Source organism: Scomber scombrus, chromosome 11, assembly GCF_963691925.1.
Source record: "Scomber scombrus chromosome 11, fScoSco1.1, whole genome shotgun sequence".
In the NCBI taxonomy this organism is placed as follows: domain Eukaryota; kingdom Metazoa; phylum Chordata; class Actinopteri; order Scombriformes; family Scombridae; genus Scomber; species Scomber scombrus.
Genome location: NC_084980.1, coordinates 12,923,652 through 12,944,104, shown reverse-complemented (window position 1 = coordinate 12,944,104; position 20,453 = coordinate 12,923,652). Strand labels below are relative to the sequence as shown.

The 20,453-nt window shown below is 40.7% G+C and overlaps 1 protein-coding gene across 1 annotated transcript; it reads right to left on the bottom strand.

Moving 5' to 3' along the window:
• Positions 1–794: 794 nt before the first annotated feature.
• Positions 795–19,795, bottom strand: stk11 (serine/threonine kinase 11). Its single transcript, XM_062429332.1, has 11 exons — positions 19,544–19,795; positions 17,764–18,776; positions 9,295–9,378; positions 8,921–9,010; positions 8,447–8,579; positions 7,785–7,921; positions 7,411–7,538; positions 5,893–5,950; positions 5,490–5,683; positions 3,102–3,352; positions 795–2,335 (listed from the first exon to the last, which is right to left on the bottom strand). The coding sequence occupies exons 2-10, from the start codon at positions 18,045–18,047 to the stop codon at positions 3,144–3,146; spliced, it is 1,317 nt and encodes a 438-aa protein (XP_062285316.1). The 5' UTR covers positions 18,048–18,776; positions 19,544–19,795; the 3' UTR covers positions 795–2,335; positions 3,102–3,143.
• Between the last annotated feature and the right edge of the window lie 658 nt (positions 19,796–20,453).

The following is a 20,453-nucleotide window of genomic DNA, read 5'->3' as shown; positions in this document are numbered from 1 at the left end:
ACATTCCTGCTGCCATAAATACTCACTAATGCACCAAATGTGTAGTCATCTACAGCTTAAAATAGTCCTCCACATTTTACTCCAGTTTGAGACATTTTTGCTAAAAACCACAGTGCTTATTATTATTATTATTATTATTTAGACTTTAAAAATGATAATACATTTACAGAATCATGTGTTGAATAGGAACCAAATGGCCTGGAAGTCAAAAACTACCGAGAGTAGATGTCAGAGGTTTTGTTGAAATTAAGAAAAACACAATATATTAAATAATATTCTGCAGATATAGTTTACATGTCAAGGTTGCAACAATTATTCTGCTGATATTCTGTTCACACTCAATTTGAGAATGTCCTATTATGTCAAATCAGTTTCAAGATATTTATGATGTAAAACAGAGAAAAGCAGCAAATCCTCACTGGGGAAGCTCCAACTAAAGAATGATCAGATTAACTGAAATGATTTATCCATCATCAAATCAATTGAAGATTAATTTTTTGTTGATTGACTAATTAATTAATCTGCTAATCTTTGCAGCTCTAATCTAGAGCTCATTTCAGTGTCATTTAATCTGACAGATTGAACAGATTTCATTACAATTTATATCTTCCAGTATGAATGGATGTAAAATCTAATTCATTTAACTTTCATGTTAAACTTCATCTCTCTCAACATGAGCGTTGCTGCATGTTATGTCGTCACCTGGGAAACTGACGGTAGGTATGGTGTGCCTACGACCTGCAGAACAGCTTGCCCTTTTTCCTTTCACACAGACCTGGGTTTGAGCAGTATGTGTATAACAGTGTGTGTATATCTTATGAAACTCATGTCTTTGTCCATGTTCATGGTGAACCATCTGCTTTTATAGTGAGATGAGTCATGCAGAAAATTCAAATGTCTTTCAGCCTTGACAAAGATTAGACCTTGTGGGACCAACTGAGGCACATATTCATTTTTGGTCTTAACATATTTCTGAATAAAAAGAGTGGAAAAATATAGTGGCTCCCTCCGATTGATGATTTTATATGATGTGAATCATGTGAGCTGATGTATGTCTATAAACTGTCAAAACAGCAAAATCATCACCCTGAGAACAGAAATGTCAGAAATAAATCTCCCCTCACATACTAATCATACTCATCACCTTCACCCTGCTGCTCCTTGTACGTATTCTTGAATGGAGAACCTCTCTGTCGACCTTGCTGACGTAGGAAGCTCTTCATTCTCCCTCCCTCAGTAGTGACTCACCTGCTCCCTTGATCTATTCCCAGCGAGGGGCTGATGATGGGCCGATGATGGGCCTGGCTGCGTAAGAGGGGGGTGGGGCTCCCGCTTATGTGGTCGGCACAACAAAGAGCATCGCTGGAAAATAGGCGGCTGGGCACAGCGCCTGCAGCTGAGCGGCAAACGGCTCTTGATATTCTAGGATTTGACTACAAAACTGGCCAACATCAGAGAAAGATGCACCTATCAAAAATAATAATAAAACAAAAACAAGGACGTAAACCATTGAGCTGTATTGCATAATAAAAATATGCTCAACAACAAGAAGGATCATCCAACAAAACAGCCTGTTTGGGACATATTTTATATAAATAATAATTAAAAAATATTCATTGGAAAAAAGAAAAAGAGAAAAACCTAAATGGAAATCAAAAATCCCCAACAGGTCAATGGTGGATTTCAAGGCTTCAGTCTGTCCACAAACCAAGCACTTTCCCTTTCTTCCAGCTCTGTACAGCATGCAGTTTTTATGTTGGTGGTAGTAGAGTACTATCATAATTATTCGCATCATAGATTTAAATATAGAATTATTCATAACTTTTGTTCTGTTTTTTCCTCTTTAATTTTTTTTTTTTTTTTTTTTTTTTACACATCACAATGTGTCTTAAAAACTGCCATTAGGGTTCTGTAAAAACAAAAGGTAGTCAAAAGAAACAAAGGGTGGAGAGGTGAGAACAGTGGTGATGGTGTTCTGTAACGTCCGGTGCAACACTTGGTCCTCCGAAGAGGATGACAGGAAGGATGGAGGGGGAGGGGGAGGGGGTGGGGGGGGTGACTAGATGACAGACTGGATGACAGGAGCTGAAGGAGCCAAAATATGTGAGGAAAGAAAACACCATCTTCACATCCAGTGCCTCAGTCTCAGAGCATATAGAACATTTCATGCTGTCCTCCTCCCCGTCACTCATACCGCATCTTTAAAAAAAGACTCTGCAGGCCGGTGGTCCAAGGAGGGGGTGGGGGGTGGGGGTTGGTGGTGGGGCATTAACTTCAGCAGGTTTCTCTCACAACCGTGAGGACTCCAGACACAGAAGGACGGGGACAGATCAACCTGAGAGAGACAGAGAGACAGAGGACAGAGTAAGACTGACGGACGATCCAGAGATAAAACGTCACAGTATCAAAAGAATTATAACAACAATTAAATCGGTGCCGTCGACACAGAAAGACTCATCTGCAGAGAAAAAGAGTGACAAACATCACACAGCCCACTTTATCTCATTCAGGGTGAGTCATCGCCTGAACAAATTAATACACAGCATCTTCTCTGCACTGCACCCATGACAAACAGCCTCATGCAGCGAGCGGCTTGTATGTGCGAGAGATTGAAAGAGCAAACTGCGGGTGGTAACTGGAAAGAGAGGTGGACAACCTGTTAAATTGGTGTGTGCGCTCACAGCATAAATCTTGCCCACTTATTGGGATGAATGAGGGCCACTGAAGGCTATAATCGAGACGAACCGTAACAGGAACAGAACAGCGTTGCGTTGAGACCGAACCAGTCAAGATCTAGTTTTTGTGACTGTATATGAAACTGCCTGTGTGTTAGCCTGGGGAGTGGTGGTGAGTCAGACCACTGCTCGCTGCATATCAACACAGATTCTCTCTCTCTCCCCCCTCCCACTCCTCATCCTCCACCTGCCTGATACTCATCTCTGCGTCTGTCTGTTCTTAGGTGTCTGTCCTATCTTTTTATCTGCATCTGCTGCATCTGTTTATCTTAATCTTTTCTCTTTTTACTGTATGAAAAGGCGTCCTCCAAGCAGGACGACTTTTGAAGCACGGTTCGGTGAAAACTGAGCAGTCTACGCACTCACCAGGTGGGCTGTTGCCGAGGGAGGATGGTCACGGTGGGGGGGTCATTGCTGTTTGCAGGTGGAGAGCTTGCGGATCTTGCTGGCTGTGGAGACTCCTTTACGTGAAGGGTTGGATGAGGAGGAGGATCGACGTTCGGCTTTGGCCTTGCTGTTCAGGGAGCCCCCCTCTGTCCCGTTCACACAAACTGGCTTGGCTACAGCTGGACTGTGGTCTGCATTCCCCTGATCCTGATCTTCTTCGGCCACTTGTCCTTAAAATCCACACACACACATATCAGGACCAAGACAATCCATCACTCCTCCACACAAGTGCTGAGTGACCACAGTTTAATTGACCACGTGTGAGTTAATAGCACAAGTGTGCACAATGTGAAACCACCGCAGACCTGCTGCTGTAAAAACTAACCATGTTGGGTTTTTTTTAAAGTGGGGAACTTTAAATAAACTCATGTGTCAGCAGAACCAGCAAAATGTCAGAACCGATAACCATGAGAAATAGAAATGTACAACAACAGGAAATCTGCAGAGTGAAAGAGGGCATAACCTTAATGTGAAGTCATTTCAAGTGCTGTGGTGTGTGAGATAAGCTTTAAATGAGTTCCCACCCTGCAAAAACTGACACTGAGGAGCATATCAGAAGCTGCGAGATGTATAGATATGTTCAAACTGCTCCACACACACACACACACACACACACACACACACACACACACACACACACACACACACACACACACACACACACACACACACACACACACACACACACACACACACACACACACACACACACACACACACACACACACACACACACACACACACACACGACAGTTTTCTACATGTGTGGGAGTAAACCCTGGAAAAACCATTCATACTCCCACACCAGAACCATTTCAACTGGACTATTTTTAGACCACTTCATTCACATTCTGCAGCTCCGTTTGGTTTTTATGTGGGGCACCACTTCAAGATACCCGACACAGACTACTGCATTTATTATTGCTGGCTGTTGCCTAGCAACTGATAAAGGATTTGAAATTTGTGGTTAAAAAAAAAAAAAAGCAAGAAAAGAGTTGAGGAACAAATCAAATAAAAAGAAGTTGTCATCATCTGTTCATCCCAAAGTGAGTTAGTTTGTACACACAGGTTACTATCGGATACATGTCAGCATCAGAGCAGTAAACAGGATTTGTTTCCATAAAGGTCCACAAAGGACATTGAAGAGCAACCTGGTTTCAGACCTCTGAACTATTGAGCATTTCCATCAGTCGGAGAAACAGTTGACCAATCAGAGCTCAGCAAGCAGGATAAAAAAAAAAGAGGACTTCATCTTCCTACACAGCTAGCTCACTAACAAGCTAAATTCATTCACTCTTTGATCAATATGAAAGACATTAATTTAACGGCTCAGAGCTATGACTGCTTCTGTGTCAACTTGAGATTACAGGTAGGACGGTTATATCTGCAAATCTACAAACCAAACTGACCTCGCTCCAGACAAGAAAACTGCTGCCAGGCTGAATAAATGAAGTGACATTAAACTGCAGTTTAGTCTCATTATCAGAGTGATGATTATGATGTGGGACTGAAAATAAAACAATTTTTAAAAGGACTTATCTAGTGTATTTATGTTTTATGTTTTTCAACAACATTGAGCAACACTGGGAAAAAGTTAAATAATAAGTGAAATGAGAGAATAAATAATGTTAGCTTCATTAATACAAATTCATCAATTTCTGTTGCTGCACTTGACTTTCCAGTGAGGTCTAGTATGCACGGTATCTATGGCTTTTAGTCACAGGGTTCAGATTACTGCGAGTTAGTGAGAAGTTGTTTTTGTTTTTTTAAAACCACATTTGCGACACACAAAACTGGCTTAGAGTAGAGCTGCAGTTGAAGTTTGGGAACTTGAAACCCCACAGTGGGATCAATGTTGCTTTACAAGAAGAGGAAGAAGATAAAAATGACAGATGACTACAGACAATCATCTTCTTATCAGCAAATGACAACAAACAAAAATTATATTATTTCAGAGCAGTGTGTGCTCACACACACACACCTGGCACTAGGGCTGGGTGATATGGACAAAATCAAGTATCACGATATATTTGACCAAATACCTTGATATCGATATTGCAACGATAATGTAGAGATGACTCTTGATGCTTTCACAAAATATTTCCACGATGAAATGTTTGATAAATAATCATCGGTAATGTGGATATAATGACAAACTGGGTAAAAGGTTAATAACAGAACAGCTAGAACAGTCTGGTAAGTTCAGAAAATTACATATATTTACAGTAATGCAACATTTAAAAGCAGGAAAAGACAACCCTGATCACGATATTACGATATCCTAAATATCCTAAAACCCAGCCCTACCTGGCACTGTGAAGTCCTGAGTGTATATGATCTCATCCTCTCCATCGTAGAGCTCGTCATCGTCCTCCTCGGTGTAGCCATGCAGGTCCTCCAGGTAGGGCACCACCGTCATACTCCGCCAAGGGTCCCTGCTCTCTGCGCTGGCAGGGATGGGCACAGGGAGCTCAGATGGTGGGTGTTTCTTACGCACCCAGCTGGCAGGGGACAGGTAGAGAAAAAAAATAGGTATATAAGTGACAAATGCACTATCAGTAAGTTTCCTTAACGCCTCTTATCAGGAATCTCACACATTTTAAAAATCTGCATGCAATTTATTTTATTGCATTTGATGGTAAAATGACTACAAGCTGCCTTTTAAAGACACCAACAAATGAACATATGTGGTTCACAATAAATCACTCACTTGTGTTGTCTTATGTTCTGTATGGAAAACCTCTTTGCAGGGTCATACTCAAGCATTCCTGTCAACACACATTGGCAAAAGGTCAATTTAAACACAACAACAAGTTCTCCGCTCGCATCTCTTTCAGTGGAGTGTTTATCATAAACTGTTGGGACGCCTCAGCAGTGAGGGGAGAGCTTACGGCGGACAGATGATAAAGTCGTTCAGGGAACATTAATTAATGCAAGTAACAATCTCATTCATCACTGTGTGTCCAGAGATCCTGCAAATCTTAAGGAGTCAATGAGGTACAGTAAAGAATATGAATACTTTAACAGCTGTACAAGTGTAATGAAGATTTGTCCCCTTAATTATCATAATGTGGACTGAATATGTTGGAAAAGCAGAAATGTCAGGATAATAAGGCAGCAGTGATGCAGCGCCGATCCAGACCCAATAATGTAATTGTCTCCCAGTAGGCAGAGAAGGGCAGCATGCCGACTGCTGATAGTAGTGCTGTGCCTGCTGAAGGACACCTTTTGTGGCACTGGGCTTATTTTAGACCATGTAATTATGGACCGACTATCTCTTAGGTGCTGCGTCATCACACACAGACGTCACACGCTCACACAAAATGGGGGATGGAAGCCCGATGAGTTATACCAGCAGAGGAATGTGGCTGTTTTTCTCTCTCCTTGTTCAGGGATAACATTTGATACAGCGGCCACAGCGTCATCGGTCAAAATACCCCCATGTGACACCTCAAGTCATTTCTAATGTAGTTACTGCGACCATGAAAAGTGGGATCATTTCAATAACAGGACACAGAGTGCAAAGCTGGATAACAGGCTACAATACTATTAGTGTCACACTGAATGGCCTCGTTAGGCGGTACAAACATAATCTTCCCAACATTCTTCTGGATTTTAGAGGCGTTTTTCTGTGCCATTCAGCCGATTTCAAGTTTCACTACAAAAGACTCTTGACTCTTATTTATTTTTACGGGGGAGCAGAAGGATTGCAGCTTTGCACTCGGGAGAAGCAATGCACGACTACGAAGCATTTAATATTCTGCTGCTGGCTCCACATCAATGGAAACTACGTCAACAGCTGGAGGGTTTCTACAGTTAGGAAGGAGCCTCGCATGCTGAGGAGGTACAGTGACTCTCAATGTCACGGCACCACCTGCTGGACACACACAGGGAAGATCACAGAACACCTCGCAGCGACTTTCTTGTGATTGATCTCAAACGTGCCTCACCAATCACATCAATGATTTTTCTCTCAGTATTCTCCTTTTCTGTGATGCTACACATTTTAATCTAGAAAGCTATCACCAGCGCAAACCTTTTGCTACCACTGTTATAACAAATGTTGCTTGATGACGCTCGATACATACAGCAGAGCTACATACAGCAGAGCTACTACTGTCAAAGGACAAATGTTACTCTGTAGCATGAATCACCCACTACAGCAAAGTTATGTAACCACGCTGACATCCTGATGCGTTAATGTAATTTTGATGTAAACAACACCAACCTCGCAGCAGGTCCGACAGGAGGGGTCCACACTCCTCAGGAATAGTGTAGTCTCCTTTTCCAATGTTCTCAAATAGCTTATAGATGTTGTCCCCCTCGAACGGATACAGGCTTGTTGTAATGTTGTATCTGAATGGGAGGAACAGATACTGTAAGTGTATCGTAAACAGACTGTCTCAGTTCGCTGGTGTTATTTTGACTTAAATAATTAAAATTGGTTATTACAATACTACGATAATAGTTCTGGCTGTTTGTCACAGTTTAACATGTCTACATACAGTACACCATGACTTGTCAATCATCTCTGTACCTTGTAGGCAGTGTGTCTTACACCACTGACCACAGAACTTACAGTAGTGCACAGTGATTACTCACAGTGTTACTCCAGCAGACCAAATGTCCACTTTAAACCCTGAAAAGGTGTCCAGTCCGTTGGCAATCTCTGGAGGCTGAAAGGCCGGAGAGCCCTGACTGGTGCGACATGTGTCATCCTCCGCAAATGGGTGAAGGGCCTGAAATACAGAGAGTGAATTACATTTATATCAATAAAAATGTGTCAGCTACAGACACAATTACAGAGGCAAAATAGAGCTCACACTCATCCACTATTGCACATACAGAAGAATCTAGAGCAAAAAGACAAAATCTGATAACAGAGTCCAGGTGTAAATACTGGACTCTGTAAGTACTAATTCGAAGTAAAATAACCCAACATAGAAACAGTTTCTACACTAAGAATATTCAATGCACTGAAGTTTAATAAAAAAAGAAAAAGATAAGCACGACTTGAGTGAGTGATTCGATTTTTCTGTATATTTGAGCTGGCTGTGTCCACATGATGAGAACTTTTAGACAGAAAGTAATTCATATAATAGTGCATAGTTACATTACATACTTCAAAACTATCACTATGTGTGAAAATCAAATGAAATTTTAAATAATAAAAAAAAAAAGGTAGTAATTAAATTTGTCAGTGACAGTAAAAAGCTAAACAAACTCCTGAATCGTTACAACATGAAGCTTCAGGTGATGCTCACCTCTGCTACTCCCAGGTCGGAGATTTTAAGAGCCCCGTCTGTGGTCAGCAGCAGATTCCCTGGTTTAATGTCTTTGTGAACTATTCCCTGGCTGTGCAAATATTCAAGGCCATCTAAGAGTTGGCAAAAGTACCTGGAAAAAAACAGGGGGGGTTGATAGATCGAATCAAAAGGGCGAGTGAAAGTGTGCCATAGTGCGACATGTGGAAAAACATGACTAACATATCAAACAACTTATCACTGCGGACAGATGAACCTTCATCACTTTGTACTATAACTTCTGTGGTGTTTTCCGGCTGTGAGCAGACATTCACACAATCTACTCCCAGTTATTTCAACAGTAGAGGCCTGCAGTCCTGGATCTAAACTTAGGCCTGAAGCAATCGTTGCAGAGAGGCTCAGACTAAATATAGCAGAAAGATTGACAGAAAGACGAGGGGGAGGGAGGAGAGAGAAGAAGAGAGAGAGACTTACCCGTGAGCTTGAAATACTGGAAACCTTTTCTCAGGGACGCTGTCCAGCATTTCTTGCATCCCACAAACGCAATACTCCATCACCATATACGTAAGTTAGGAGTCAAGGGGATTTGCCAAACCAAACAAATAGATCCTTTAATACAGCGAGTCATTTAGAAAGCTGAGAACTAACGAACAAATGAGGACACAATAATCCACACGAACATCATCGTTTACAGTCTAAAATCATCACTTTTAAAAGTCAACTCAGAGAAAGAGTGAATAGTTTATATAAGATACATATGCTACACAGAAAAAAACAAAAGCAGTACATACTGTTCAGTTGTGTTTGCATAACAGAAATTCTACACACTCTGAGAAATATAAGGATATATTTTCTGCTTCTCTTCGTTGTAGAGCACATCCACCAACTGAATCACATTCTTGTGTTGGAGTCTTCTTAGCAGCTGAATCTCCCTAAAAATTCAAACAAAAACAAACAATGGAGAAAAACAATTTATAATTTACACATGTTTAAGGCCAGGAGCAAAAAACCGTTGCATATTATTTGTATCGAATCAGTTTGATGATTTTCAAAGGATGTTGGAGAAATGTTGGTTTAACAGTGAATTATTTCATTTCACAATTTAGTCATCTCAGTTTTTGCTAATTATTATTCGAATTTGTAACCATCAATCATCCATGTGCCCGTCAATTATATTAAGTTGGAAAATAAAAATTAGACACTTGTAATAAAGCCAAAAATAAAAATATGATAATTTAATACTAGACTTATTATCAAAGATTTGAATTACTATCTGCTGAGCTAATGAGTCAAAATAATGTAATGTGTGATGTTTTTGGTAATAGCTGAGCTTACATGAACACATACCACCACAAACAGACCGGTGGACGAGTGCAGAGGCAGTCAATTACACCGGTCTCATTATAAAGACGGATAACTTGACAGTTCACTTTGCTGCCCGAAGAGAAGAAGTTTAAATCACCACCACGGCAAAACCCCCCGAGAGACTCTACATTCACCAGAGAGCTGTGAGGGGGGACAGTAATGAATCTGAAGAGGAAGAGCGCAAAGAGCAAACCACAGACTTCGATTACACTCTGTGATCAATTGCACTTAGATTCAACGTATCAATTATAAATTCAATAAAAGTGCTATTACTTGTGTCCGTGCAAATATTTATGTAGAAATATTACTGCTTGCCTCGTTCCACTCCAATAAGTGCAGAAATGTTTCAAATTACGGCGGTTACCATAACTTTAAAGTACACACACATTTTCTACCTTATTTGTAACGAGTTAGCTTAAGGGCCAGATGTTTTATTTTGCAGCAGACTAAAAAAAAAAAACCTGAATGGATCCTGCTCCTGAATTACTGCACAGTGCAGCAAAGTAAGAGCCTGACAATTGAGCCCTTAAAAGCTCATCTGACCTTCTAATGAAACTTTGACTTCTGTTTTTAACAATTCCATCAACATAGTATATTAAGTAATTAAAAATATTGATGCTGTCCCACATAAACAAAGAACTGTTGTTGCTGCTGTGACTATTTGTTGTAGCAGATTGCAGATTCTTGATTAGATGTTTTTGTCCCTCATCTCTCTCACACACACACACACACACACACACACACACACACACACACACACACACACACACACACACACACACACACACACACACACACACACACACACACACACACACACACACACACACACACACACACACACACACACACACACACACACACACACACACACACACACACACACACACACACAAAGGGCCTTTGCCAAAAATAAATAAAATTGTCATGCGCCTACGGTACTGAGGAAACATTCATCTTTTTTTACTCTCGCACAATCTCACAAAAAAACACTCTGGATCTTATCCGTCCCACATCAGCCTCAGTTTACGAGCTGTGTCCTCTGCTTAATAATCAGTCTTACTCCTGATAGATGCAGATTCTGGACCAAGACTCTCGCCTGCACTCACAGTTACTGCCGTATCACTGCACTGGTAAAAATACACCCCCGTCTCATGTAGTCGTAAAAGCAAACCTATGATTAAAATAGGGTATAGCTTCATAAATAGCAGAATTTCAAGCTGTAGCATCATCTCTGCTCTTCAAGCTGTAGATTACACGTCTGAAATGTAGCAAACCAGCACAGGATCTGCATCAGCACTCGTTTCCATAAAACAAATGATGAGGCAGAGCCAGCGCTGCCACCTCAGGCACAGTGACTACTGCAGTCCATCTGCAGTCTCTGTTCTGATGTGTACTGATGGACCTGGTGTGTTGAAGGCCTGCGGGCTGCAGAGCTGAAAGGATTCCAACACTCTGTGATGTGAAGCAACTCCGGCACAGAGCAGCGACATAAACAACTCATCAAACTGTGTGTCTACACACACTGGTCTGGAGTCTGGGTCTGGTTAGGGGTTTGTGTGTGCGTCCATGTGTGCTCCTGTCGTTCCAAATAAGGACAGGCATTCTTGGGGCATTGTCGTAGTAACAGGAGTGGCATTGCTCAATCAATACCAGTATGAGCATGCCCATCTCCATAGCAACCCTGTAAAAGCAGGAAGAGTTTGGCAGACAGGAATGCTAAACAGGCCCTGAATGGGGAGACTGGGGGCTACTATGGCATCCACACACAGACGGGCCTTTACAGGCTTGAGGATCAGGCGTCCTCAGGCTGGAAAACGTCAGGCCTCCACCGTCTGAGGCAGACGTAGAAACGAAAAAAAAGCAGAGGTATCACAGAGAAACCACTTTCACACATCAAGACACATTGCTGAAGTCCTGTTAGCAAAGTGACACAACCACGGCTGCAGCTTTACCCTGAAAATATTTGCCTGAATTAAAAAATGTATTAAAAAAGTGAATATGACTGCAGAGTAACCATCCTGTCCTACAGAAGATTCAAATGTTTAGAGTAAGAAATATTTGGGGCAACGTTTTTTATTAAATGAATAAAAAGCTAAAAAAAACAATGCGAGTTCAATGCAAGTAGCTTTCCCTCTGCAGTGCAATGCTTTGTATTCAAATGTTTGTTTGATATTCATATTTTTTAAACTTTGTTTTGACAGTGTAGAGACAGGAGGGAGTCGAGCCTGTGCTTTAACCATTAAGCCACCAGACACCAACTCATTAATCAGTAATTTCTCCTTTCTAATTGACTAGAAAAAGACTGTCGAAACTAAAATATATCTGTACAAATTGATCTCAAATAATGTGGCAGCAGTTAGAGCTAGGGATGTCCCGATCCGATATTTGGATCGGATCGGCCGCCGATATTAGCAAAAAAATGCATATCAATATCGGATCGGCCTGCACGGGAAAATCCCAATCCGGACTCCCGATCCAGTTTGTTTTCAAAACTCCGGTCCGTGTTTTCCAGTGCACTGATGTAGGTAATCCATTCCAGTTTTTTTAAGCTTTTCCCCCCAAATCCGGTCCGCGTTTTTCAGCACACCTAGCGACCTGTCCAGCATCCCACTATTTATTTTCTACTCAGCTTTTTTGTGTGTTTTGCTTTTTTCATACAGTTTACAATATTGTTTGCACTGATGGCTTTTTAAGCCTTGGTTTACACTCTTGTTGTTCAAGAGCAGAGCACTGATGCCAATTCAGTTTGTGTGGTTAATTGACTATTTATTATTTTGTCTATTTTGTGTTTATTTAACCCTGTTAAGAATAAACAGGTCAGCTTCTTATTACCAACCATTGTGGATTATTCAAACTAACCTAATTAAGTTGGCTAGTTGTTCTTAAGAGTAAAACCCTTTTCAACATGAGTATAACAACAAAATAAGTAAATATCTTTAATACATGCTTGGATCGGCCGGTATCGGTATCGGCCGATGCTAAAAGCTACAATATCGGTATCGGATCGGAAGTGCAAAAAGCTGGATCGGGACATCCCTAGTTAGAGCCTCGACTATGTTACACAGATCTGTGTCTGCTTCGTAGTTTTTAATCCTGTGTGGCTTGAGCTTTATATTTGGACACTTACTAAACTGTCGTATAACATAGAAGTGATATGGCTCAAAAATAATATGACTATATTTCTGCAAAAATGATTCTTGACGAGATAACAAAATACTTCTCTCCGGATATTTGGCTCTCCTTGTGTTTGACTGTGTGCTTCTGCTTGAGGTGGTGAAATAAGATTGTTGTATTGCCTCATTTTGTCCTATATCACACAGTTTTTATAATCAAACCACTTCCTCGCCACTGAAGTATTAACGCCTCGATCGTGGAGCCAGTAGCAGTGTTACTTTTACTTTAAGCCATGTTTGTTGTTGCTGTGCTTAAACGGTATGACACCACTGGATATTATCATGATATGAATTTTTCATATTAAAAAAATATACAGACAAAATTGTGAACAATACGGTTCAGTCCTAGTATGTCCTATCAGACCCGTCCTATCAGACATGTCCTATTAACCCAGGCAACAGCTGCTGGATGCAGTTTAAACCACCTCAGCGAACTCTGCGGCCCTCAGAGATGCTACAGGCCTCTTTGTAGCTCTCAAGGACATTTTTTATGACTGGTCTTTCAAGAATAATGAAATGTGATTTCATCAGCCAAAGCGCAACATGCTTAAGCACATTCCTCGGATTACTTTGTGACGTCAACTGAGTAGTTCTACTGTTTATCGCTTGAATGTTGAGATGAAAGATAAAATAGTTGCTGTCGTGATAACTTGTTGTAAAGTCCTGTCTCTGAGATTTATAACTGTTGAACAGTGTTTTGGCATCTGATCCTTCATACACATACATCTTTTATTATCCAACCTGACTTGTATTTCACCATGTCATCTGGAACACCACCCCCACATGTATGCTGCCTCCTGAAATGTTTTTAACACAGGACTGTTTTCAGTGGGAATTAGGGCTGGATAAAAAACAACAACTAAGAACAAATTGATCTTCATTTACATTTTCCAAGACTGTTTCATAGTCTTTTCCTGTGGATATGAAATCTAAAATGAACCTTCGGTGCCTTTGAGATCCAGACATGGTGGGAGCTGCCCTACTGAAGGCATCACTGAGCCTGTTGTACAAAACCTTTGTGAGACAATCACAGCAAAGTGTTTTCCTGAGGTAGTAGTGATGTTTACATTACAGCAGATATGTTTATTGCCAACTTATTTACAGCGGCTTCCTGGTGACTCCATTTAAAATCTAAGCTGCACTAAAGCACTTATCTGCTCACTCAGTACTCACCGACAGTAGAGTACTACTGTAGTGTATTCATGGTAAATAAGAAGTACATTAATGTTACTGCTTTGAGATCAATTCTTAATGTAAACATTAATATTTTAATAAAGCACCAGGTCGACTGGTCCTCGTACAATTTGCAGCATTAGCTCTCTGAGAAGCTCTTTCATATCAAAGCAAAACGGGCATTTTAACTGAAAAATCACCGAACAATATTGAATCAATACTCATTGCTGGTCTGAACGCCCACTTAAAGCTTTGGTTCAAGTCAAGGCTGAGGATCAAAGCTTTAAGACGTCATACCCACCTCTCTCTCTCTCTTCATTTCCTGTCAACTCTATTGTCTACTGTACTAAAGGCATTATTAAAGAGCTTTTTATTACTTTGTACAGTATTGAAGCATTTCAAATCACATCTTAGTCATTTGTCTCAGTTAGTGTGAACAGTTACACCTATAATCACTTTTAGTAAATGTCACACTTCACACCAGTGTGTAGGTGTCAAATTCACACAATACGATCCCAGGAGTCATTTCAAGCTCAAAGTTTTTATCTCTGTTACACGTAACACACGGTGGATTCGACTGCTAGTGATCTAAAAACTGTTTAAAGTGTGCAGCAGTACTGTTGGTGAGGGGACTCAATGTGGACACTGACGGAGAACTGCTGCTGACCTACGAAGTCCCAACTAACTGAAAACCGATATAGTTCAAGAATAAGGCTCGCCTGATTGCCCCGGGGCAACTAAAATGCCATGTTGGGCTAGTAAGTCTTGCAGCTAAAAAAAAAGAAAGTAAAAAAGTATCGATCATTTTTTTGGATCATCATCGTATCGTAAATTATGTTTTCGTTCTCTGGCACACAGCACAGCCCCCTCCCCTTGCACGTGTCAGAGAATATTAGCACGCCCCGATGACCAATAAGAATCAAGTCAACTAGAAACGAGAAGCAAACATCCCTCAGGATGATGTAAATGCTGTCAAACAGGAATCAGTGGAGCGTGTAATATTTCACTGCCATACTGTCGAGATCGAGAGTCGTTAAAGAGGGAAATCAGGAAGATTGCAATGGAAGAAATGATTCTAAGAAAATGTATCGTATGTATGCCGTTGGGTTAGAAGGTTTATTTGATTATTTGAAAGAAACGGGGCTGATCAAAAGGATTTGGTACTGCGTTAAATAAAGAGGATCAGTCATCTCATTTTTAATATGAAAGAACTTCTGTTGCTTTGCATCTGTTACACTGTGTCCTCATTCTCTGTCATTTACTTAAAGATTAAACATGACAAGCCAATTAACTTCAGTCTCTGTTATTATGTGATATCTACTAATAAATAAAACTATGAGTATAGAGGGCAAGTAAAAATTGATTTTGGTCAGGTAGATTTCTGATCCATTTGCCCGACCATTAACACTGAACCCTGACAGGAAATTTGGTGCATAAAGCTGTCCTGAGCTGACTGCTGTCATGTAGATTTATATTTAATTGTATGTATGTGTTATTACTATCAGGCCTCTGAATATTTCTGTGGCAACCTTTCCAAACTCTTGCCTTTTAAAAAGTCCATCCCTTCATTATTTCTCTCCCGGATGTCAAGTATTATTTGAGAAGTAAATTTAACAGTAAATGCAAAAAAGGCTGTCATATGTGACGTGATCATTTTAACTGCAGAGCAGTAAACACTATTTTATGACAGTTCTAGGAGAGTCAAGTTAGATTAATACAAATTAATACGATCCAAACAAAATGACTTTTCCTGAGCTGTCAACACAGGCTTTTCATCTTTCTTCTGCTTCCGCCTAAAACACGCCATCTTGAAGATTTTCTTTCTCTCTGTGTGTGTGAACTCATTTGACAGCTTTCTAAAGCTTCCTCTATAATTAGCACAGGCCCGCAGCGAAGGGCTAGAGCAATACTTAATAAACTACTGTGTGATTAAAACCTCAGATACTCATCAGGAAACGGGGGATGAAGGAATAAAAGTTTGAATACACAGACATGACAGCTAAATCACAGAAGCAGTAAGACAAAAAAAGGGAGACGGAGAGTCAGGAAGAGATGGAAAGAACTAAGCTACTAAGATACTGTAAAAATCCATCCAATAGCTTTAAAAACGTCTGTCTATTTTAAATATCTATTTAAACAGCATGTTACTATGAGCCATGCAGCTGCAAAATCTGGTTTCTATGCTGTATTCTACATAATGATATTTGAGGTTGGGCAAATAATCCAGCCATTTTCTTAATATATTCTAACTAACACAATACATTATAGAAATGATTGACTTCAAAAAAGGTAATTTCATAGTTCTCGAGTTGCGCAGATGGAGCATATTTGGGTAATAATGACTCCATTTAAACAATAAACCATGTTACTGAGAGAAATCTGGATCAATGTGCTCTGCTCTCTACATACAGATCACTTTAACCAGTTTTCTCTTCTTCCTTCACCTCGATTACAGCAGCCATGTTTCCTGTGTACGATATATTTACAAGATTGGGTTTTTGCAAATAGCTGACGATGACCTATTTACTGAAGTTCATGTAACACCAGCGGATGAACCAGAAGCAAATCTTTCCTGTCCCTCCTTTATTGTGGACATTTTAACTCTGGGTCTGTTCTTATTTATTTGTGCTTATTGTTAAGATTATGACTGCTGCATGTTTAAATGAGGTCAAAGTTTTGCACGTTAGTCTGTGTGTTTAAAGGCTGAGACGCTGTGCATGTTGTCTCATCTGTCTGGCTAGGTATCGAACCTCAACGCTTTCTGTGCACTGACCGAGGTGCGGCAGCTGTGATGTCCTGGTCATCAACACTGACACAGAATTAAAGTTTTCTTCTCTTTTGTGTCTGATATTTCCAAAGTTCAAATCATATTGTTGTTGATTTATTTTGTGAAGTATTTTATTTCAACAAAGTTCTCGAAACGACAGCTGAAAATCCTGTTTTGTTCTGGCCTCTAGCAGCATCAATCCAGACATAAACCTTCAGCAAGAAGAAGTCCGAATAAATGCTGTATGAAGATTCAAAAACTTTATAGGAGCGCCCTGATTACTGCGAGTGCTACATAACTGCAACGTCGCTGGTTCATTTCCAGCCAGGGACCTTCATTGCACGTCATACCCATCTTTCTCTCCTTGTTTCCTGTCTGCCACTTCACTATCTTCAATCCAATAAATGCCAACATGCACTGATGTATTGGATAAATTATGCTTATTATACTACACAAGAAAAAAACATTTAGAAAGCCATGTTTTTATTCTGCAAAGTAAGTAACTGAAAAAATTATCATTTTAGTATTGGTACTGACGTGTGGGTAGCTTAACTGCTTTTTCAAAAAGACAAACTACATGTGTCAGATAGTTGTTGGCTCTGAGTAAAACATTAATTTTGCCAATGGAAATGTATCTCAGGACAACTGACGGGTCCATCACTGCTAAGACCCTGTTCTTCTGAACTGTACACAGTGAGTTATACTTATGGACATAAGTATAACTCGCTGTGTACAGTTCAGAGGTCGGTGACGTTGGTATTATGGCTCAAATTATAAGAATACATGAAAGAGAAGGGGTCAAACGAAGTGGGCAGACAAACCCAAACAACACTCACTTTTTCACATTGGCTTCTCCGTTAGGAATCCTCCGCAGCTTCTTCTTCTTCAGTATCTTGACAGCCCTGCGACAAAGTGTCTCTGAGTCCAGCATCTCTTTCACTTTGCCATAAGATCCCTCCCCCAGCAGATCCCCCATCAAGTACTTTCCTATCAGCTTTGCCCTCTTCCTCCGTGGCTGGTAGATCACCTCTGTAGAGTCAATGCGGTGGATGAAGGTATCCATCTCCATCAGTTCATTTTCATTTAGATAGTCAAGATGATGTATATCCCCGGTACTCATGACTGACAGTTTTGCAGCCACAGCGCTTAAGCCTCCTGTGCAAAAATATTTGCTAACAGCTACAACTGCTGCTGGAGCGTTATCCACTGGTAACCTTTCAGCTCTAAGCCGAGTATTTTTAATTCCACAAGATGGAATATAGATGAATTACAAAATACTGAACATGGGTGAGAGAGTAATCAGGCCTGAGAGTTGAGGGAGAAAGTGGGGATCAATCCCAATTTGTAAACATTAGGGCTCTTTTTACTCAAGAGTCGCGACAGAGGTGAAGAACCTGTTGGGTCCAGTGCTGAGTTAGTGCTTTATACTGTGCATTTTGTACTGCGTATGTGACAAGTGCAGTTGAACTGAAAAACAAAAAGAAAAACAAAACAAAACAAAACAAAATAACAGTTGTTTACAACTGTTATTTTTCTCTCCTGAACTCTAGGTCACCTATATATGAATTTAACACCATACAGCCTTAGGTAGAGGCAACCAGTCCTGGTTCAAGGCCATGCAGCACAACATTTCTGTCAAAGGTCCATGCTGCATGGCATAGTCTGCCTCAGGACACATAAGTGTGTACAACTGGAACCGACCCAAGCACAGACCTACAGCCAAACGCATGCAGCAGTATCAGCCCAAACTGTGGTGTCAGTCCGGCTGGTGGAGGTCGACTGAGCCATCCAATGTGTCCACCTGGCCTTAGGTGTCCTCCATGCCACCAGGGCTCCTACTGTCTGGTGCCTGAAAACAAGAATACATTCAGAAACATTAATGAAAACACACACATACAGCTTTCACTCGCTTCTGAACTAAGTCAACCCTCTTTGGTAAACAATCTGTCCAGACATCAACACTTGAACAATAAACCTGACTGTGAGGCTCACAACAGACATGAAAACAATGAACCTTAATATTAGTTCACATTCAGCATCCTACTTTAATTAAAACGGTGTATGTGAGTTACACTTGACAGTGAATTTTGCTGGCTTACAATCAACCTGATTAATAGGTGTTAACAGTCAGCTAGCAAGCAGAGCTACCATAGCATGTCTGCTTGAATGAACTAGCTAGACCAACACGAACTCTCACTTTAAGGCTCCTGGACGTGCACACCTTCAGCTGAAACTGCAACATTTAATGGAGACGTTTGCTCCCAAAAAGAGTAGCAACTAATTAAATGTAAATGAGGGCTGCCGGTGAAGAAGTAACCGGGGATAACCGAAACGTCGTCACACAACTGTAGCTAACGGTGACATGCAGCTCCGGCGTCAGCTAGCCAACTTTGACTGACGTTACCAGCGTTAAGCCAACTTCACCTCATTTATATTCACAACGAGCATCATTAACCGGTTGTGCTGCATCACGCCCAACCAGCCGCATAACAAATATCAGCTTTGACATCTACACTGGCAACCGGCACCGGAGAAAACCGTCCAGATACGTCCAGCTAACGCGAGCTAACCGAAGGCTAGCTAACATGCTAACTAACTCTTATTATCGGCTCTCACCTAAATCCACATGAATCGTGTTTCCTTCGCGGCTTTTACTTGCTTTTTTGGGCGTTTTGTCCGTCCTTGGCGCAGCAAATGTTTCACTCGGGTCTAGTTGGGTATCAGTTGAAAATTTTCTGACTCTTCGTGTTACTCTTGCCACTCAGGTTGTCGCCATCTTGTTTACCTCCCCCCCGCTAACGTTAATGCGTCAAATCAAAGTTTTTCCTTCCTCGCAGTGAAGGACTGACACCCGGCACACAGCACAGCGTTCAGCCACAATTCATTCATTTCAGCCTCATCGAGCAGTCTGAAGCCAATAATATGTCCGTATATTTATTAGCTTTATTCCCACACACACACAGCTAAACAACTGCAGTTTATAATGTTTGTGAGCACTGATAATAATCACCACTTTCCCTCCCTTTATGGACACTCCCCCTAATTTACAACTGTGCTGGAGCATCCAACCAGAGCCAAAACTATACCTCAATTAAATTGATTTACAAAAAAATAATTGGCAACTATATTGATTGTCGACTAATTCTTATTTTCCAAGCAAAAAAAAATGCAACGTTTCAGCTTCTTAAATGTGCTCCTTTTGTTTGTTTTATAAGAGATTGAGGCCAGCCACTTAGTAATTACTTGAGACATTTTCTAGACCAAACTATTAACCTGTTAATGGATACGTCAGCCTTGCTGGCTTTATTTTCAGGATTACTTACACTCATTCTGACTGTTTGATTGTAAAATTTACCTTTTAAAAAAGACCAGTTATGACTGTAATCAAAAGCGTGGAAGAAGAGTAACCTTCTTATTTTGAGGTGTCTGGTTTGAGGTGAATCCATGTTGAAAATACCTCTACATCCAACTATGAGCTTCCCTATGCCAATCACCTCTGCCTGGTTAACCTTGTAGTGTGGCTTAA

Bases quoted from the DNA above. Each gene is read 5' to 3' on its own strand.
- stk11 (XM_062429332.1), bottom strand. From the start codon at position 18,047: ATGAGTACCGGGGATATACATCATCTTGACTATCTAAATGAAAATGAA. The intron at 7,539-7,784 runs GTGAGTAATCAC...CCTCCCATTCAG, and splicing joins TGGTCTGCTGGAGTAACACT to ATACAACATTACAACAAGCC. The intron at 5,951-7,410 runs GTTGGTGTTGTT...GTGTGTTGACAG, and splicing joins CCTGTCGGACCTGCTGCGAG to GAATGCTTGAGTATGACCCT.